The 22967-nt window shown below is 42.3% G+C and overlaps 1 protein-coding gene across 1 annotated transcript; it reads left to right on the plus strand.

Moving 5' to 3' along the window:
- Window positions 16189–17717, plus strand: LOC8057000 (E3 ubiquitin-protein ligase BOI). Its single transcript, XM_002449596.2, has one exon. It carries the CDS (start codon window positions 16351–16353, stop codon window positions 17386–17388), a length of 1038 nt encoding a protein of 345 aa, XP_002449641.1. The 5' UTR covers window positions 16189–16350; the 3' UTR covers window positions 17389–17717.

The raw sequence follows: 22967 nt of genomic DNA on the forward strand, positions 1-22967 counted from the left end.
TTAAGTGTGAAACTGCCTCTTAGTGTGAAACTGTAGTATTTATCTGTGTGAAAGCACTATAGTATATCTTAAGTGTGAAAACTGCCTCTTAGCGTGAAACTGTAGTATTTATCTGTGTGAAAGCACTATAGCATATCTTAAGTGTGAAAACTGCCTCTTGGTGTGAAACTGTAGTATTTATTTATTTATGTGAAAACAATTATTGATGTGAAACTGAAACTAGCACTACATCTTTCATGTGGGAACAGCCCACTGTGCTATTTATTTGCTGGAAGCTGAAGTGAACAACCCACTACAATGTTCCTTTGGTGTGTATATATCTAGACTGCACGACCAGTACTATCATCATCTCATCTGTAGTTCTCCTCTCTACCTACTCCTAATGCCTCACTAACCACCATTCGATGCTGAACCTCATGATGAGGATGGTAGCATAGACCTAGAAGATCTATACACGGTTGAAGAGTTTGAAGCCGAGCAAGAAGTATTAGAAAACCTCCAAGATACAATGGTTGCAGAATTGAAGAATGACACTGAAGCACTAGAAGAAGGGAGCCGACGCAACAGTGATCCAAGGAGATTTGTGGCAAGGCCTCGTGAAGAAGCCAATCAGCGGCTTATGGTGGACTATTTCACAGAGAATCCCGTCTATAATTCTACAATCTTTCGTAGAAGGTTTAGGATGAGAAGGCCCCTGTTCCTACGCATTGTTGATGCCCTCGGTGAGTGGAATCCATTTTTCACCTTAAGATTTGATGCTACTAATCGCCCTGGGCTGTCACCAATCCAAAAGTGCACTGCTTCTATAAGGCAGTTAGCATATGGGAGCCCTGCAGACCAGCTTGATGAGTATATTAAGATTGGTGAAAGTACTGCAATAGAGTGTTTGAAGTTGTGAAGGGAGTGAAATAAGTATTTGGGGTAGAGTATTTGAGGCGGCCAACGGTACAAGATGTTGAGCGCTTATTGGAGATTGGTCAGCGTCGTGTGTTTCCTAGCATGCTAGGTAGCATTGACTGTATGCATTGGCACTGGGAAAAATATCCTTATGCATGGAAGGGTATGTATACCTGTGGTGATCATGGTGTGCCTACAATCATTCTAGAGGCAGTTGCTTCACACGATCGTTGGATATGGCATGCCTTCTTTGGTGTTGCTGGATCGAACAACGATATCAACGTGCTTAGCCAATCACATTTGTTTGTTGAGCAGCTGAGAGGAGAAGCTCCTCGGGTGCAATATTCTATCAATGGAAGACAATATAATCTTGGTTATTACCTCGCAGATGCATATATCCAGAGTGGCCTGTTTTTGTTAAGTCTATACGTAAACCACAATGTGAGGAACATAAACTTTTTGCTGAGAAGCAAGAAGGAGCAAGGAAGGATGTTGAATGCGCCTTTGGCATTTTGCAGTCTCGTTTTTGTATTTTGCGTCGACCATTACGTCTCTTTGAGCAAGGGGATCTTGATGATATCATGATTGCTTGTATAATTCTCCATAACATGATAATTGAAGATGAGAAGGATATAGAGCAGACTCCACTTGATTTGAATGAGGAAGGCAGCACATATACTGTTGAAGAAGCTACAATCTCTCATGGAGAAAACCCAGAGGTGGAAGATGTAATTAACAGAAATACCTCCTTACATGATCGCGAAGCGTACAAATACCTCCTTACATGATCGTGAAGCGTACAAACAACTTCAGTCTGATTTGATAGATCACATTTGGCAAAAGTTTGGGAATTCATATAGGCAAAATAATTAGGTACAAATAACTACAATCATTTGACTGATCATATTTGCTAATTTCAATCTAATTTGATTGCTCTAATAGTAGATTAGTTTCTCCATTTTTATTATCTTTGTTATTTTAAAAAATTCATTATTTATTATTTTTCTATACTTGTAGATGATGTTGTGCAACCTGATGGCTTTTGGAGGACTACTTTTGCAACCTGATGGCTTCTGGAGGACTTATGAACTACCTGACATGATGAAATGACGATTTGCAACGCTGGAGGACTTTTGAACTAGCTGTTGTGCAACCTGATGAGCCACCTTATTATTTTACTATAAGGCCAGTCTCAATGCATAGTTTCGTGGCACAGTTACCAAGACTATAAACTAGGTAACCGAGCCATATGAGTTTCATGGGGATGAAACTCCTCTCTCATCTGATGAAACTCCTTCATTTAATGACCCTGCAAAGTCAGCAATTTTGCTTATGTGGCATCCTATTTAATGTACATGACACTCTCATGAAACATGCATTGAGACTAGCCTAATATATCATGAACTTTAGTTATTTTGATGCTTGCGCAACCAAATGATAAACCATATGTCGCAGCCTTTTATCTATATGTTTGTAGATTGGTATGATTAATATATGATTATGCAAACTGTATGTGCCGCCCAAGGTGTATGTGACTTGCGAGATGTTTGATAGCTGTATTCTTGTGATTTGGTTGTGACTTGCGAGATGTTTGATTGATCGGGTACAGAGCAAAAGCAATCAGGCTATATGGATGTTTGCCACAGTTGATCTATTGCTTTTTTATGTTGCATTTAAGTTATCTCTTGTATAATAATTACTTATTGTAAAAACCATGTGTTGGGAAGGATAGTTTCTACAAGATATTAATCACTCTTGGATATTGTGTATAGTGTCTTCTATTGGAACTGCTCTCAGGCTACCAGAGTTCAAACGGTGGACGTCCATCCTCGGCCTGGCCACTCCAGCAACGGAAGATTGTTGAACATGTAGCACCCGTAGGTCTATTTAACAGGGGCAATGATAGAAAATGAACCTCTAATTAATTATTTATTGGTATGCACAATCCTGTCCTAAACGATTTCTTTTATAGATATGAAGAGAGTATACTAGTGTACGTATATATAGATGACTGTTTTTTGTTACTACATAAATTGTCTCGTCCAAGTGGTTATAGACACGTGGCATATGTCAAGCACATGGACAGCTGCTTTTGTTACTAGCTAAATTGTCATGTCCTAGCTATCTAGCCTTTTGTCGTCCTTGGTCGTCTCGTGGACGACTCGTTGTTATTTGTCGACTCAAGAACAAAACTTAATTTTCACCACTAGTAGTAGTAAACTGCCAAGAAATAAGTTAAATACGCAGCCAGTGAAGAGTTTTATTTATTTATTTATTTATTTGATGGTTGAAGTTGGTTATTAGCAAGTCCACCGTATGTGACCTGTCATATGTGATCGTCGGGTGGATGTAAATAGAGGCAAATGCTACCATTTGGCACTTTGTAGCCCCTTTTCCCGCCGGTTTCACTTTCACCGCAGCGCGTCATTTGTGATTAGTATAATTACCGTGTTAGGAGCAAAAGCATATATGAGGCGAAAGCATCGTATATGGATCAACAAATAGCCCATGCATCTCCATCATACTGGTGTCCTTTTCTTCTTGCTCGCTTTTGTTGATCCATTCGTTTTCCACTGTTAATTATTCCTCCCACAATGGATCAGATCCCTTTTGACATTTCGAGTGACCGGTTGAAAACAGTTGGGCTGATGGGGGTCATCATCATTCATATCCGTGCTGAGGCGTGCGATCGATATGATGTGAATCCAACCGAACCGCCATAAGCTGACGTTTACCTGAGGTAGGAGTAGCTAGCAGAGATGGGATGGCAACGCGTCGCAAAACTGCAAAAGCATGCGGAAGCAGGTCACATCCGATCCGCTGCACAACGAAGACGAACGACCGACGACGACTGACGACCACCGGCCGGCCGGTCCGCCCGCCCGCCGGCCGGCGTGTCTTAAATTTCCTCGATCCATCTCCATCTTCCTGCCGTGTCCTGCCGCGTTGGATGATGCTGCCTAGCTTGGCCCTGCTAGCTCACTTCACTGTAATCAGTCAAATACTTCTCCTTTGATGACGGGGACGACTGTGTACTTTGCTGTAGCGTGCCCGTTTGGCCCAGGCCTTGTTCAGATGTGAAATGTTTTTGAATTTCGCTACTGTAGCACTTTCGTTTGTTTGTGGTAAATATTGTTCAATCATGGACTAACTAGGATCAAAAAATTCGTCTCGTGATTTACAGACAAACTGTGTAATTAGTTTTTGTTTTCGTCTATATTTAATGCGTCATGCATGTGCCGCAAGATTCGATATGACGGAAAATCTTAAAAACTTTTTGATTTTTAGTGAGAACTAAACAAGGCCCAAGTCGTCGCGGATATGCAAGGAGGCGGTGGTGGTGGTGGTGGTGACGGTGGAAACATGTAGCTAGCGCTTGGAATTTCTTGTCACCCTGGGAGTACGGTTTTTCGGTTCGGTTTGGTTCTTTGGTTTTTGACACAAATTTGGCTCTCCACAAATAGAAACCGATTGGTTCTTCATAAATCTTAGAACCGAGCAAAATCATTTCAGTTAGTTGGGTTCAATTTTGGTTTCGCCCGAACTAACCGAAGATTTACACTAGCAAAAAATAATAATAATAGAAAAATAGGAAAAAAAATATTTTTTTTTTAAAAAAAGATGCCGATATTATAAAAAATGTGAGGGTGTGAGGCTATTAGGGGGTGTCATTCACCGTTTATATCTAGGGTTAAGGTGGCATTAGGCCTAAGTTGTAAGGTTTATTGGGCTTATTTTATGAATTTTGGTTCTTTCGGTTAACCGAGCCTAAGAACCGAAATTTGATCAGTCAGTTTGGTTCCTGAGAACTAAGAACCGAACAACTAACTGAAATTTTCGATTCTGGTTCTTTCGGTTTTGGTTCCAACTTTTTTGGTTTTGGTTTCGGTTCTCTGTTATTTTTGCCCATGCTAAATTGCTGATAGTGGACCTAGGGCCCTTGATAACCGCTCGATAACCGGAGACCTGGATACGTGCGTTCTCTAACCAATCTCTATCAACAAACAAAATGATGAACAGAAACATATTCCTGAGGTCTTTTATATGTTTTTCTTTTTCTTTTCCTTTTTTCAAACAGTCTCTCTATGGAAACTGTGCCTAGAGATCTCAAGGTTAGGGGAATATGTATAAATGATGTACTCCGTGTACTCCTAGTCCCCAACTGACTGTTTGGATTCTAGGAATCTGGATAGAAAAAATCTCAAAATCCTAAAATCTCAACCAAACATTCTAGGATCTTGTAGGATTCTAAGACAGAGACACAAAATCCATGAAACATCAGATTATTCTTATGCATTCTGTGCATGAAGCAAAGAGGTCCTATGGGATTTGACGGAGATAGACCCAATGTATCATGCATGTTGCCCGTTACACTTTTGTAGAAACATGTTGTCCTATCTGACTTGTTCGTTTAGCTGATAAGTCATGACAGAAAGTACTGTTGGCTGATTTGTTGTGAGAAAAAAACACTACTGAATGACTGGCAGATTCGTCTTACCAACCTACCAAGCCATGCCAGCTAACGCGGTTATTCTAAGGGAGTGTTTGTTTGAAGTGCTAAAGTTTAATCGATATTGTAGCACATTTGTAACTATAGCAATTAGTGTCCAATTATAAACTAATTAGGCTTAAAAAATTTCTCGCAAATTATTTTCTAGCTGTGTTTTTAGTTTCGTAAGTAGTTTATTTTTAGTACTCTATGCATGTATCTAAATATTTGATGGGATAAATGTTGAAAAAAACAGCCCGAACTAAACAGGGCCTCTAGAATAACATGGTAGTGTGGTAGTTTGATAGCGATGACATCAGTTGCCTATGTCACTTTACAGATAACATAAACATCCAATGCCCCAATGCACATTATGCTTAGTAATAGCTAATTAATATAGATGAACTTGGGGCCGGCAGGCAATATGAAATGAGTGCATGTATGTACATAAATGAGCGTTCTGTACATTTGTTCAACGTTGACGTTCCATGGAAATAATCGGCTATGACATGTCGATCGTACGAGTATGTTCTTCCATGCCCCACTTGCCGTGTCCCACTCGCGTCGTGCAATGCCGTCTTCTTGCAAGCATGCATGACATGATGAAGCAGCTAGCACCTATCGTGACAACGACGACGACGGAATCAATCAGTATGCATGCATATATTATGAAACGCATTTTTATAATTTACCACTCTTTCATATGGGAGATTTTACTAGTAATTTTCTTTGTTGAACTTGGTCAAATCTAGAACGGTATAGAGGAGTATAGCAGCAAGTATTGTACCGGTGATCCATGTTGGAAGTTTTTTTTTTTATAATGAAAAGTGTGTTATTACCATCCCAAAACACCGTTACAATTGTAGTCTTGTCTTAACTAACTTAGATCTGACAGTTGTAGTAGTTGGTTCGAAGACCGTGGCATGATCACCACGCATGTAACAAACTTGATGTAAGCCACTACCGGAGGTTTGCCGTGTGCCTGGCGCACACAGCAAAGTCCAAATTACATATAGCGAAGGTTTTGCCGTATGTTTCTCATGGCAAAGAACATACGATAAATTCTTCCACGGTGAACTTTACGTTTACTCACGGTTAAATTGTGGGCACACGGCGAAACTTTACCGTGAGTCAATCTTGACACACGGTAAAAAAAAGTAACAAACGGCGGAAGATGGCTTAACGGCAGGGTTTGCCGTGTGTCACCACACAGACACACGACAAAGTCTCAATGTTTGTCCTGTGCCAGGGTTGAGCACACAGGAAACCGCAACGAAAAAAATCCAAAGTCCTAAATTTTTTGCGGCCCATGGAATTCGAACTCATGACCTCACTCTCGCGTTTCTTCAATCTTAACCACGATTCCGAAAATAATTAAAAAACAATAAACGATTTTGAAAAATTCCCAAACTTGGACACGACACAACCTATGTGGTGTAGTGCCTACAGAAAAAGTTTTGAAATCAAACTCAAATATAAAAGTTGAATCTACTCTAACTCATGCTCCTTCACTCATAACTCTCTCGAACTTCTTCGAAGATTGTCTAGTTTCTATACATCATACGTGATAACTTGTTTAAAATCTTTCCAAACTTTTTCTATGGCCTCTATGTATGATAACATGACATATGTACAAGTTTCAGGATTTACAGAATAAAATAGCATTTATTAGAATTTTTAAAAAGTACCCACGCACGTTCGGCGTCGTGTCTCCTAACCACGACATTCAAAAGTCGTTTCCGTTTCGAATGTGTGTTCTCAGACAGGGTTGGGTAACATGAATATCATTTTTTTATATTTTTTCCAACTGTTTCACTGACTCGTAGTTCAAATTTGAACGCAACCGGAAAAATGAAAATAAATAATGTTAATTGCAAAAATATAGCAAACATGTTTCAAATTTTATGAAATTTGAGTATGAAGTTACAAATGGTGAGTGTGTAGAGAAGAAAAAATTTGTTGGGCAAAATCTGAAAAAAAAAATAAATTATTTATCGTGTGCTGCACCCCTGGCATACGGCAAAGTTTGTGTTTGCCGTGTGCGAGGCTCAAGCACACGGCAAACCCAAGCTTTGTCGTGTGCCTAACGGCCGCACACGGCAAAAGTTGGCGCCTTGGGGCGGACGTTAGCTTTTGTCGTGTATCCAGTTTTTGCCGTGTGTTGCTCACGGCAAAGGTTTGAATTCGCCGTGTGCCTAGTGTTTGCCGTGTGGGACTCACGGCAAAGATCAAATATACCGTGTGTCTCGCATTTGCCGTGTGCTTGAGCTGGACACACGGCAAACCCGGTCTTTGCCGTGTGTTACTCACGGCAAACAGTCAGACACACGGTAAAGACCGGCTCTCCGATAGTGAGCTTTGCTACGTTTTTTAATCCTACATTAATTAACAAAGTTACAGATCTACGTATGATGCCGATGCCTTCTATATGTGTTTCAGCATACGGATGTTTGTTCATTATTACCTTTGGTGCCATTCCTGGTCTGGTTGCAACCCCTTATTTTTTTTATGAAGAAATAACAACATTTTAAGCCCCAGCATTCACAGGTGAACGAGTATAGCCGATGACAACAAACATATATCACTTAGACAACACTCTACCAAAATGATAGCACAGGAAGAAAGACACAACTCAAAAAAATGCTCAAGCCTTAATTTTAAACCAGTTTCGCCAACCAGGCGTTCTAAAGACTTGAAGTACCTCCCTCCATTATACGACAACCTTCTTTTATTTTAATGACAATCTCTCTTTCTGTTTAGACAATTGTGACCAGTGATCAAATATGTTACCTTAAAAATAACCTGCAAGAATGAATGGGTTATAGTCCGCTGGAATACATCATTTCTGCTCAACCACAAAGCCTAGCACAAAATAGCCACCACTCCAATTAACATTTGATTTGTAGACAACGGATGGCTGGTAGTACAACGTCAATTCGCGTAAACTTGCTGAATATAATGGTGCATCGATGGATGCTTTTGGTTACTATATAAATTGTCGCGTCCAAGTGGTAATACACGCATGACATATGTCAAACACATGGATGGCTGCTTTTGTTACTAAATTGTCTGGTCCTAGCTAGCTAGTCTTTCTCCTTTGTCGTCGTCGTAGAAGACTCATAGTGATCTGTGGACTCATGAACCAAACTCAATTTTCACTACTATATATAAACTGCCAAGGTAAATACGCAGGCAGCAAAGAGTGTTATGTATCTATTTATTGAAAGTTGAAGTTGGTTATTAGCGTTTAGTCCACCGTCACCTTCTGTCATCTGTGAATGTGATATATAGCCAGGGGATGTAAAGGCAAGAAGCTACCATTTGGCACTTGGTAACCCCCTTAATTTCCCGCTGTTTCACTTTCACTGCGGCGTGTCATTTGATTAATGTAATTCCTACCGTGTTAGGGGGCCAAAGCATACGAGGCAGAATTCCAATCATATACGTACTATATCGTACGATATGGATCAGATCAATGAACAATACATAATATAGCCCCATCTCCATCACTCGTGTCCTTTTTCTTCTTGTTGCTCGCTTTTGTTGATCCATTCGCCACCCTTCATTTTCCACTTTTAATTATTCCTCCCTCCATGGATCGACCGGATCCCTTTTTGACATTTCGATGGGGCTAAAAACAGTAGTGCTGATGGGGGGTCAACATCGTCATCTATCATAAATTCACGACTCATATCCGTGCCGAGGCGTGCGGTATGATGTGAATCCAACCGAACCATAAGCTGACAACCTGATGCCCTAAGCTAGTAGTAGCTACTACTAGCAGATGGCAACGCGTCGCAAAAGCGTGCAGAAGTAGCCAAGCAGGTCACACCGTGCGCGACCGATCGACGACGACGACGACTGACCACCGGCCGCCCTGCTCGATCGCCGCCGGCGCCTCTTTTTCCTCGATCCATCTCCATCTTCGCGCCGTGTCCTGCCGCAATGGTTGGATGATGCATGCCTATAGCTTGTCATGGCCCTAGTGTCCACTAGAGTCTTGTAGTCCCTTTCACTCTAGCTAGTATCAGTCAAACGCTGAAACGGATGATGCGCCTGCCTTTTGCGACCCATGCACCACACACCACAGCAGCAAATATTGGTCTTGTTCGGTTGGCAAAATTTTTAGATTTTGGATATTGTAACAAACTTTCGTTTGTATTTGGTAATTATTGTCTAATTATGAACTAACTAGTTTCAAAAGATTCGTCTCGCAAATTACTGGTCAGTTGTACATGTAATTAGTTTTTATTTTAGTCTATATTTAATACTTCTAAAATTTGACGTGCCTATAATACAATACAATATGCTTCCATGTAGTACGTATGCCCATGGCAGACAAACAGTAGTACTTCTCCTTGGATGACGGCAGGGACTGTGTACGTTGCTCGGTTGCTGTAGCGTGCCACGTTTAATTTGGCCCGTCGTCGTGGATATGCATGGTGGAAAGAGGCTAGCTAACGCGTGGAATTCTAGGTCTGGTGGCCTGGTGGGTAGCCACCTTGGTCCTTATTAGCAACTAGTGCCGCCCTGGATAACCGCTGGATAACATAACCGGAGACCTGCTGGATGCGTTCTCGAACCAATCGCAATCAACAAAATCATGAACTATACCAGCCTGTTATATAAGATTCTTTATATGTTTTTCTTTTGAAATTTGCTAAAATTCAGGGGCCTTCATTTTAGTTTTCTTTTAGGCAACGATTATTAAATATTTTATAAATTAAAAATTATAGCTTTTGTTTATTATAATTTTTGTATCACAATCTACAATTTTTGGTACCAAAAATAAAAAAAGCCCGTTAGACAAAACTATAAATCCAACAAAATCTGATTTGTGTCGGTAAGCACGCAAAGACAATTAGAAATTTATAATTATTTTTACATGCAGACAGGCAAACAAAATAAATATCTTATAACACAAAGACGAACAACAAATCATAAAAATAACAATTTACTTGTACTAGTTGGTGGGACAAGAACGTTGTCATACAGAAAATGTGTTTTCTTTTTCTGTCTTTTCTTAACGGTCTCGATCTCTCTTTTTATATGTATGTATGGTAGTTATGGCTAGAGATCTCAAGGTGAGATGAAAGATGCGATATGCATATTGTGCAAGGACAGTCAGACCGGGCCGCCGCGGCGTCCATCGGATCCAATCACGCGGTAGGTACGGTGTGTAACTGCATCACTACGCCCGGTCACGGGTTCGGTGTGTGCACGATCCTCGGTGGAGGTGGATCGAGCTAGAACAGGTGGTTATGGCTGTGTAAATACGACTGGTTGACTAATTGACGATAAATTCAAGTGAACGTTGTTCGTGGCTTTATTTGCGAGCTGCCTCAAGCCGTTTGAAGTTATTTTTTTTGCAAAACAAGGTAAAATAAAATAGCTGTACCAACGAAGTCTTTCAAAACGTACTCTCACATATAGCTTTAGGAATGCAAAGGAGCTAAACTAGTGGCTTCTCATGGTTTTATCTCATCCTTTGAGGCCTTGTTTAGTTCCAAAAATTTTTGCAAAATCGACACTGTATCACTTTCGTTTGTATTTGACAAAAATTATCCAATCATGGACTAACTAGGCTCAAAAGATTCGTCTCGTCAATTTCGACCAAACTGTGTAATTAGTTTTTATTTTCATCTATATTTAATACTCCATGCATGCGTCTAAAGATTCGATGTGACGGGAAATCTGAAAAATTTTGCAAAATTTTTTGGGAACTAAACAAGGCCTGAAGCATATTTTAAAGAAGAAATTATTTTGTCAAACGATTTACTAAGGCCTCGTTTAGATGTGAAAAAATTTTGGACTTCGCTACTGTAGCATTTTGGTTTGTTTGTGATAAATATTGTTCAATTATAGACTAACTAAAGTCAAAAGATTCGTCTCGTGATTTACAGTTAAACTGTGTAATTAGTTTTTATTCTCGTCTAATTTAATGCTTCATGCATGTGCCACAAGATTCGATATGACAAAGAATCTTGAAAACTTTTTAAATTTCGGGGTGAACTAAACAAGACCTAAAATGACTCCAGCTCTATCGATAGAGCTAATTTAAAAAAATAACTTCGCTGATAAAGTGGAGTATGATAGACAGTACGTGTGGACGCCGCTCGGCATGGCATGCAGCTGCAAGGGCCATGCGTGCACGTGCGCTGCCTGCCTATTTGTTTCCATCGGTCGTTTCGTGTGCATATCCGATCCGATCAACGCCGTTAATTCATCTGTGAATGTGCTATTGTACGGAATTGAACGCGGCGCGGACCGACCTCGATCGGCCCGGTCGTTCGTTCATTCATTCATCTGTAAGTACCTGCGTGTGAATGTGAATGAATCATGCACATGCATGCACGCAAGAGACTGATAGTCTGATTTGCGACAAGGGGGCCGGGGTTATATATCCTTCTTTGTCGTCGTCTGATAGTCTGATTTGACCCGAAACTTGGGTTCTACTGCTTGAGGGCTTGTTAACTTTCCAAAACAAAAAAAATCATCCTATCATGTTAAATATTTGGATATATGTGTGGAGCATTAAATATAGATAAAAAATAATTAATTATACAATTTATATTTAATTTACGAGATAATTTTTTAGCCTAATTAGCTTAAAATTGGAAACTAATTACCAAATAAAAAATGCTATAGTAGCTAAATCAAAAAATCACGAGCTAACAAGGACTGAATTCCATCTCGATCTTCTTCACTATCGATCCAGACTGCAACTTTATAGTATAGGGTGGGGCTCTATTCAAGGTTGTTTGAAAAAAAATGAATTTTTAACTATAAGAACTTAAAACGTATATTTGGGCTCCTCAATGATTTCAAATGGGAAATTAAGTTACTACTTTGATATGCCATTTGTCTTCATCTGACATCATTAGGAAAATTTTCTGTTTGAAGAGATAGTTCATGTTACCAACTGTCCATGACATTCGACTTGATCTAGTGTGAGTTGGTGTTCTCATTCCCTCTTAAAAATGCCTCTGTTTCCCGAGACACTCATCTCTATATTTTTTTTCATTGGTGGTCTCTGGCAGTCTCTAGAGATGGTTCTTGATCCAACCATTCCTAACAAAAACAGTGGGGCCCTCAAATACAGGTTTTGTTGGTAGTGAGTTTTTTTATCAACATATCCTGTGATGATTTGATTAACATAAAGACTATTTAAAATTAACTGAACCTCGGATATTAATATTGAGATAGTAAGATCTTTTTTTCCCGAATACTCTAGAACAACCTCCTTTTGGTTAATTATTTTTTATAATGTCGTTCTTGCCTGCCTATTAGCTACACCTCTAACCAAACATCGCTTTCACAAGCTGTGTCTGTTGTGCTCTCCTAGCCAGCCCTTGTTGACGACTGCAGGCTAACATAGGATATTCCTGCGTTTCCACCTCATCTTCCATCCGGTCCGGACACAGACGTAACAAGGGGGCAATAAGCCATACATACCTCACTTTCATCGTCCCGTCCTCTTCTGCTAAAATGTCGACATTTGTGCGCGCGTGGCGTGGCGTGTCGTGTCGTGGCGAGGCGTGGCGGCGGTCGTCTCGCTATCATTCCAACCTAGCTAACTTCATTTTCTAACAGCTAGCTAGCTAATATATATACTTCCAAAACCCATCCATCATCTTGTTCCAATAAAACTAAAAGTGCCGTTGAAGCTTCAAAACCAAGCTGCCACTGCACCGGCATTGCCGTTCCCTCAATTATTCAAATCCACATGCATGATGCGGTCTCGATCTGCTTAATCAGTCGTCGTACGTACGTCGAGAACACAAGCAAAAAAAAACAAACATGTACTACATGCATGCATGACCAGCCTCAATTTGTTAATTAATAAATAAAGTAGTATGTATCATGCATGAGCGGCAGCAGGTTTTCGTCGTCAGGTCACCTCTCATGGTGTACGTACGTTGTCGATAAGCACTATCATTTGGCGCTAGCGCCAGCAGGCTAGAGCTCCATATAATTGGTCTCTGTCGTCGTCACTGGAGAAAGAGTGCCAGCAACTAATCCAACCTTGCACAATTAATATACTTACATATATATATAAATAAATAAATATAATATATCTTGCGGAGGAAAAGTTTGGGACTTTGTGCAGGTCTGCACATGCACCCAAATATGAAATATATTACTAGGTCACTAGCTGTGGTTGATGCTCTCCCACAATCAAGAATATTTCTGATAACGTGCGATCAGGTGCATATATACGACAGCGATGATGACAGTCACAGTGTGTGGGTGGTGGCACGAAATTTCCTAAAATTGGAGTCTTTGCTGGTTCGTAAACGCACGAATTAAGCAACTGATTCGATCGATCGATGCCTGTCATCGATCCAGACCAGATATACTATGGCCTTGTTTAGTTCCGAAAAGTGAAAAGATTTCGGTACTGTAGCACTTTCGTTTGTTTGTGACAAATATTATCTAATCATGGACTAACTAGGATCAAAAGATTCGTCTCGTGATTTACAGCTAAACTGTGTAATTAGTTTTTGTTTTCGTGTATATTTAATGTTTCATGTATGTACCATAAGATTCGATGTGACGGGAAATCTTGAAAACTTTTTGGTTTTCAGACTATATACGGAGTATTTTTTTTTTTCTTGGATCGCGATCGATCGATGCGTGGGGAAGCATTAATTCCAGGTCAAATCAGATGATGAAGCGTTATTAAAAAGCTAGCACACCTCTCGATCGACACATCAAGATGATGACTTTAGAAAAAAAAAATAGTTTAGTGGCTTGGCCTGCCGGATTAGATCGATATGCATTTTGAGTAGACCAAGTAGAAAATTGCATTGGTCCCAATGACTGACGTCTTGGCAATTGTCAATTGAGGAAGATAATAGGAGCTTTTTTTTATCTGCGTAATAAAGTGTGGTTTTAAAATTAAATGATGATCGGTTATGAGAATTTGGAGATTTGGTGGCCTGCTTTTGTGTGAGGAATTAGTGTAGATAGAATATCTAATCGTCGTACGTCTGCCACTGATGTTCTTCTTCATGAAGTGTAGAGCTTAATGGTGTTATTCCAAACATCTTTTGCCAGTTGTGCTTATCATAATAATGATATATATGAATGTGTCTGCCATGATGGAACTTTAAGATTGTGCCTATGGAGTCCCCTTTGAGTGCCAAATAACTTTTTTCAGAAAATGAGAGTCAGAGAAAGAGGCCATATAATGATGGTAATTTGAAATCATATCAGGTTTATTGAGGCCCCCTATTTGATACATTACCTACTATAAACAGTCAGCTAGCTGCTGATAGGTCTTAGCTAATATTAGTAGCTAATATTAATTAGTAGCTAAATGTTAGCTGTTATTAGCTGTTTTGGTCCAACTAGTAAGATAATTGTTAGCTGGTTACTATTTAGCTATCAATTAGCTAGTTAAACTATTAGCTGGATCCGTTTCAATTCACAGGAGCTAATTACTAGCAGCTAATTAACTATTAGCTCTACGGACCCCAAATAGTGTTCAAAGTTAGTTCCTGCAGTTTTCAGCATCAAACACTACCATGTATAAAAGCCGCAGCTTGGGATCCGAAGATTATGCTTCATGTTATCAATTAACTAGTATCTATATTTCTGTCTATATAAACGCAGAAAGATACAATTATGGACTGCAGTTTGACTGGTCCACCATGGGCTAAACAATTGCACGAGGTACCTGCACCACACCAGCGCCCCACACCATATATATCTATACTATACGCATTTTAAGGAAACAGAGAGCATCATTAGTAGCTGTAGTATTTGTTTTATTAGCTAACTAGTAGCTAGTACTGCATGAGATCTGCCATTTATATTTGCTCTGACGAATCGTTCTGTTTCGGTTGGCTAGCCACCACCACCATCACATGCACATGTCCATCTCGCCAACAATGCAATGCATATTCAATCCCCCCTACCGGAGCTGCAGATAGATCATGTGGATTGTGGAGTGGAGGGGACGATCATGACAACGCACTTACTATACTGATTAATTCGTATTAAAAGAAATCCCATAAACAAATCAATATGGTGTTCAGAAAGAGTAGCCTTTCAAGGACACCTTACCTGTCTTCTACTTTGATTCCATGAGGCGTAGCGAGCTGAATTATTGAGCGCATATTATGTTATGGATGCGTAGATCTATCTGATCGAGTTGAGTAGCAGCTAGTCTTTTATTTAGTATATTGTTTGATTAGCTAGCCAAGTTGTGGAGGATTAGATAATCTCCCAACTTGGTCAGAATTGCTGGCTGTCATCAGACACCATCCATTCATATTCAGCACTCAGCCCCACATATCTTTATATATATATGTATATATATATATATATATACTGATGATATATAAAAGATGCTTTGAATAAGCATTGTGATTCGGTCAAATTCAACCCTTCATCATCAGACATAATATATATATATATATATATATATATATATATATAATGCCACAGAAATTGCGATATGGTACGACTGCGTTTAAATAATTATACATCAGATTTTTTTTTTCTGACAATAAAATATAATTGGCATCTGCCGACGGATTCACACCTGCAGAGCGGAGGAGCGGTACGGGGTGCTGTACGCATCCCGAGCAGTGAAGGCGTGGGGCGTGGGTGGGGCCCACCACAGCCACGCTTTTGTCGCGGCCATTGCGGCAGGCGCGCCATTATTGCGGTATAACCGCCCGCCTAATCTGGGGTGGTGGTAAATTAACAATAACGGTGCCTTCCGTGCAGTGCTTGCACATGCACCCAGGGGTCCACGTGGCGTCGCCACCTCCCCGCTCTCCTTTATATACCTGCTCCACCCCCTTCCTCCTCCTCTCGCCTTCACCAGTCACCAGTCACCACCGTCTGTGTCTCCTCTCCTCGCTTCTCCGATCCGATCTCCACTGAGAGAGCATCTCTACCATCCGTGTGCCTTCCTAGGAAGAAGACTTGGCGCGCGGTGACAGACAGACATGGCCGTGCAAGCGCAGTTCGGCGGCCTCGCCGGGTGCCTATTCCCCTACGGCGGCGGCGGCGGCGGGTGGGCCGAAGATCAGCTGCAGGCGCTCCTGTCAGCCGCCGCTGCGGGCAACAACAAGCAGGCGCAGCAGCAGTACCACTGCGCCGCCGGTGGCGTGGCCAGCGCCGCGCAGAGCGAGCTGACCTGCAACGGCGGGGGCGGTTTGGGTGGCGTGGTGGCGTCGCGGAAGCGCGGCAGGGACGGCGACCTCGAGCCGCAGTACCACCACCACGTGCCGTCCTCGTCGGCCGCGCTGCTCCCGATCCCGCCGGCGGTGAACATCGCGAGCAGTAGCCGCATGGCGGACTCCGCGGCGGCGTCCACCAGCGGGCGGCGCCTGCTGCTACCGACGGCGGACGCGCTGTTGGCGGACGAACTGCGCCGGCAGGGCGCGGAGGTGGACGCGCTGGTGCGCGCCGGCTGCGAGCGCCTCCGGTCCGGGCTGGAGCGCGCTCGCAAGCGGCAGTGCGAGGCGCTGGCGCGCGCCGCCGCGGCGTCGGCCACCGCGCACGCGCTGCGGGAGAAGGAAGCCGAGCTGGCCGCCGCCCGGCGCCGCGCGCAGGAGCTCGAGGAGCGGCTGCGGCAGGCGGCCGCCGAGACGCAGGCGTGGTGCGGCCTGGCGCGCAGCAACGAGGCCGCCGCGTCGGGCCTGCGCGCCACGCTCGACGCGCTGCTCCTCCGCGCCGGCGCCGGTGGCGGTTGCGTCACGGCGCAGCACGCAGCTGAGGAGGAGGGGTTCGGCGAGTCCGGCGGCGGCGGCGCGGACGACGACGCGCAGTCGTGCTGCTTCGTCGAGGCCGGCGCGCCGTCGTCGTGGAAGCCCCCCGCGGCGAAGTGGGCGTGCAGGGCGTGCGGCGAGGGGGAGGCGTCGGTGCTGCTGCTGCCGTGCCGGCACCTGTGCCTGTGCAAAGCGTGCGAGCCCAGGGCGGACGTGTGCCCCGTCTGCTCCGGCGACAAGAACGCGGCCATCCACATCGCGCCGCCCAACTGATCCCGTCGGTTGCGATCCGGCGTTCTCGCCGGCCAACAACGCCGCCAAGTAACCGCATCGCATCGATCAGTTGGAGTTACTACTTGAGTAATTATTACTAGGAGTAGTTGGTTAGATTGTTACTGTAGGTAACAGTAGGTTGTTGGGACGATTAACCCCGTTCGTCGTCTGGTGCGGCGTCGTGTTGGCCCGTTTTGATGACGCTGTTGAAAGTGAAATTACCGCCGGGTGAAAGTCCTGTTTTGGTTAACAATGGAACATGTGGTGAGGTCAGTTATGTAAAAGGAGGTGAATTAACCTTTTGGCTACCAGCACTGTTTGTTACTTCACCATGTCGTGTTTTTTTTTGGTGGTTGCTCTGTTTGGTCGCCCATGGCGCCATGGCCATGGACCATGATTCATGGTCATGGCTGGTTGGCGGATCAGAAAAGATGGTGTGCATGCATTGCAACGCAAAAGTTCGCGTTCATCGACGGGGCCATCCCCGTTTTCCGAGGTGGACACACGTATTGAATGCGCGGGGGATGGCGTCATGGCAAAGAGACTGAAGATACGCAGCTTGCTGCCTGCCCACTATACCTGGCACTATACGGTACTAGCATGGCATTATGGCACGGTGACTGCCTCTGTCGTGTTAGTGTCGTGTTAGAGTAGTTTCTATAGACATTAATTATGGTGTCATCTAAGCATTTTGTTGATTTGGTAAGATAGTTATTGAAGAGAGAGAGCAAAAATTATAGAAACTGGGTCTAACTTAGAAACCATGTCTACGCGAAATGCAAGACATTAAGTGATATGATTGGTTGAGAATGGAGAGAGAATGAATATGATTGGATAACAAATTATTGTATAGAAACTATCCATTGGAAGCATAGTTTATATACATAGCGTCTATAGAAATTAATATGTATAGAAACTACATGTAATTTCTAGCATTGGGAGTGCCCTTAGTGCCACCTTATCCACTCTAGCGTAGAGCCTGTTTAGATTGAAGATGAAACTAATAAAAAAACAAATTATATAACTGGTCAAGAAACTACAAGACAAATTTATTAAGCATAATTAATCTATCATTAGCACATGTGGGTTACTGTGGCACTTAAGGCTAATCATGGACTAATTAGATTTAAAAGATTCGTCTCGTGATTTTCAACCAAACTGTGTAATTAGTTTATTTTTTTATCTACATTTAATGTTTCATGCATGTGTTCAAAGATTTGATGGGACGGATGAAATTTTTTTTGTGGAGAACTAGACAGGGCCTTAGGCCTTGTTTAGTTCACCCAAAAAACCAAAAAGTTTTCAAGATTTTTTGTCACATCGAATCTTTCGACACATGTATGAAGCATTAAATATAGACGAAAATAAAAACTAATTGCACAGTTTAAATGTAAATCACGAGACGAATCTTTTGATCCTAGTTAGTCCATGATTAGGCCTTGTTTGGTTCTAAAAAATTTTAAAAAATCGACACTGTAGCACTTTCGTTTGTATTTGACAAATATTGTCCAATCATAGACTAACTAGGCTCAAAATATTCATCTCGTCAATTCCGACCAAACTATGCAATTAGTTTTTATTTTCAATTAGATTTAATACATCATACATACGTTTAAAGATTCGATGTGACGGAGAATCTGAAAAATTTTGCAAATTTTTTTTTTACTAAACACGGCATGGCACTAGCACGGCGGTAAAGGAAACACATAGTGCCGTGTTATGCCGTAGGACATGGTAACCTAGCAGATTAGTGTTGTGTTTAAGCACTAAAACCATAACACCACTTTCAAAGATGAGAATCAAAAGAACAGTTCAAAAATTAACTTAAAATCTAAAGAAACTGTAATAAGAAAGAAGAAAACACACAGAGATAACAAAATACCAAATTAAAGAAGTTGTGCAATGGTTGCCTTATTAAAAAATCTGTCTAGGTAAAACTCACTCTTGTGAGCCAGCTCCATAAGTTCAAATGTTCATTACATCAACTTCCAAAGTTCCAACACATCGAAGTCTTAATAAGATTACAGAACCATTATATAAATGACTAATCAAGATAAAGTTGTTCAAAGGCCTCCTCTAGCTTCTTATCCTCCACCATATGTTGTAGCCTTGTCTTTGCAGCTTCCTAGTGTTTGATGCAAGTGAGTGCCTTCACAGTTTCAGGGTTCAGCCTCCGCCGCCAGTCTTTAATGATCCTGCTAGTGGTACTAAAAGTTGCTTTAGAAGAAAAGGTAGAAACAGACACACTAAAAACATCTTTAGCAAGGGTAGAAAGAACTGGATATGTTAGTTTATGCTGATGGCACCAATTCAAAATGTTGAAGTCATCATCCATCTGCCTAACTCTGTCACAGTCAAGATAAGCTGAAAGTTCAGAACCACTGTTAGATGAACTTGATGCATGTGGCAAAGTAGTAGCAAGAATATTTCTAGACATATCAAGATTGGGAGGAAGAGAAGAACAACTAGCTCCAAGCAAACCACCACCACCATCATCATATATCTCAGCCCAAGCAGTTCTTTTCTTACCTGATAGGCTTGGAGGGTCGGGCCTTTTGGCCCTACTAACAGAGCCATACAAATCATCATACTTATGATACAATTTGAAAAAAAAGAGTTCTAGTTTCCATCAAGTTATTAGAATAATCAGCATGAGTAAGCAAGTTTAAATTCCTAAGAACTTTGATAAAATCTTTAATTTTAGCTCTTAGATCCAAGATAAATGCAGCGCAATAAAGTTTAGGTATGGTTCTCCAATATTTATTGTACTTATCAATCATAGGTTGGACAACAGTTCTAATATGCTCATCATTTTGATACCTATGCTGGTGTATACCAATCTTAACAATATGATGAATCACAAGTGGGCAGTAGGATAGTACATATCAGATAAAGCAACAGTTGAGTCATAAATAGTTCAAGAAATTTAAGTATTTTAGTTGCCATAGCCCAATGCTCATGAGTCAAAAGAAAAGGGGCACCTCTAGGTCTAGGATAATTAGACTCAATGAAAGTATGGAAAGTTTTCTTATGTGGTAGCAAATGCCTAAGCATTAGGTAGGTAGAGTTTCACCTAACATCCATGTCGAGTCCAAACTTCCTAGATCTAATACCTACCATACAATAGCTCTTATATGCAACAATTCTCTAGTTTGAACAGTTAATGAATGATATTGCAGTTCTAAAAGCATGAACCATAGGACTACCAACAACCAGAGCCTCTTTAACAATCAGGTTTATGATATGACAAGCACAACATTGATGCAAAAATGGATCAACACCTAAATACTCCCTAAGTACAGGTTTAAGTTTTTCCATAGCTTTAGTATTAGCAGAGGCATTGCCAAAGTAACAGAAAAAACCTTCTTCAATATACCATAATCATTAAGCACATTACTAACACGTTCAACAATGTTGTCATCATTATGTGATGCATCAACAAGCCTCAAGCCAAGCACCCTTTTTACAATTTGCCAATCACCATTAATGTAATGACCCACAGTACTCAAATATTCATCTTTAGCATTTCCAGACCAAATATCAGAAGTAATAGCAACAAATGAAATAGCTTTATTCTTAAAATCCTCAATCAAACGTTCACGCTTATCACTGAAATACTTAAAAAGATGTCTAGATGTAATTTGCTTAGAAATAGTTGTGTACCTAGGGTTATGAGCAGTTTTTATGTATTCTTCCCAGGCCTCAGTTTCCCCAAGATGGAGGGGAAGGTCTAGCCTAGCAAGCAAATGAACAAGCTGAACACGAGCAACCTCAGCCGATACTCTCAATTATTGTGGGGGTATAAACCCCTATACCCTCATGGGCCGATATGGGCCGCACCATCAGAGGTGGCTCGGCCCACAAGATGAAGACGTGCGGCGCACGACGCTGGTTAGCGTGCACCGCAAGGCTACAAGATATTGTACAAAATAGGATAGTTTACTTGTAACTCTGTCCCTTCACGATATATAAGGAGGGGCAGGGGTCCCCTAGAGGACACATCATACAGATTATTCTCTCAACACAAATCAATACAATCAGACGCAGGACGTAGGTATTACGCCAACTCGGCGGCCGAACCTAGATAAAAAGCTTGCCTGTGTCTTGCGTCACCATCGAGTTCGTAGTTTGCGCACCGTCTACCGATAAACTACTACCGTGGGTATACCCCAAGGTAGACTGCCGACCAGCTTTCGTCGACAGTGGCGCGCCAGGTAGGGGGTGTGCGTACAGCTCTCCTAGACGAACAAGATGGCCATCATCCCCGACTTCGCGGCCATGGCAGGCGGCTTCACGTTCACCATCAACTTCAACAGCTTCACCGCCATGACCACGGAGGAGGCGTAGATCCGATCTGCGCCAATCACTTCTTCATCGACGTCGGTCGCGACTCCAACCATGCTGGCTACGACTCCAACTACTCCAGCAACGTTTTCGACCACGCCGACAACGCGTCACCTGCTTCCCTGCTACAAAGGGAGGCAGATCGACAACACCGACCTGCTCGGGCTATCGACCAAATTGTTTGGCCTACTTACTCTGACCACCAGTCGCAATAATAATCGTCGCGAAGAACGGTGCTACGACAACAACGACCACTGTCATGACAGGTCGAAAAGCTCGAGGACCAGACAATTTTGTCGTCATCGACCAAACTTCCGTCCAAAGATAAGTGCACTCCTAATATTTTATTTATTTTTGGCATAATATTTTTAATATTATTATTCTTCAAAACAACTTTTTTAGCCGACAAGTTTTTTCTCCTACACGAGCTTTCCAGAGCCGGTACTGTCTCCGACTCCTCCCTACACGTGCACGAGATCCGCCCTCTGCGTTCGGATGGTCGGCAGTAGCTCTGTGACGTGGCTGACAATTCTACGCGTGCCTAGGTTCCGCACCTCATGCTGATTGTTGGCTAGACCAGAGCTGGTACAAGCTCTAGGACGAATTAACTACTCGTGCTAATTTTATAACAAAAAATCTAAAACTTATCTTAGTACTGATTTTTATCTAAAGGTTATTTATACATCATGTACTACCAATTATTTATATTTATTTTTTAGGAGTTTGGCCCAGTCGACAAGCTACGCTCGGAGACTCATCGACTATTCCCTACGCTGTGCCCGGGGACTGCTCCGACCACCGAGCACGTTTACGTTCCCAACCACGCTCGGGGACTTGTCGACTACTCTCTATGCTGTGCTCGAAGACTGTGCCGACCACCGAGCACGTTAAGGTTCCCAACCACGCTCGGGGACTTGTCTACCGGTCCCTACGCCGTGCTCGGGGACTGTGCCGACCACCGAGCACTATACGCTCGGGGACTGTTCGACCAGCTCACCAATTTGAGAGTTTTGGGACTGTACCGACCACCGAGCACTATACGCTCGGGGATTGGTCGACCAGCCCACCAATTTGAGAATTCAGGGACTGTACCGACCACCGAGCGTTATATGCTCGGGGACTGGTCGATTAGTCTATTCAATTGCAGACGGACTGGTAAATTCAACTTTTTAGACCTTGCTACAAGGCTCATACTTCGCCTTCCAGCAAGCTCGGGGACTACATCGGTACGATGC

Source organism: Sorghum bicolor, chromosome 5 (genome assembly GCF_000003195.3).
Source record: "Sorghum bicolor cultivar BTx623 chromosome 5, Sorghum_bicolor_NCBIv3, whole genome shotgun sequence".
Lineage (NCBI taxonomy): Eukaryota > Viridiplantae > Streptophyta > Magnoliopsida > Poales > Poaceae > Sorghum > Sorghum bicolor.

Coding starts and splice junctions, on each gene's coding strand:
- LOC8057000 (XM_002449596.2), top strand. CDS start 16,351: ATGGCCGTGCAAGCGCAGTTCGGCGGCCTCGCCGGGTGCCTATTCCCC.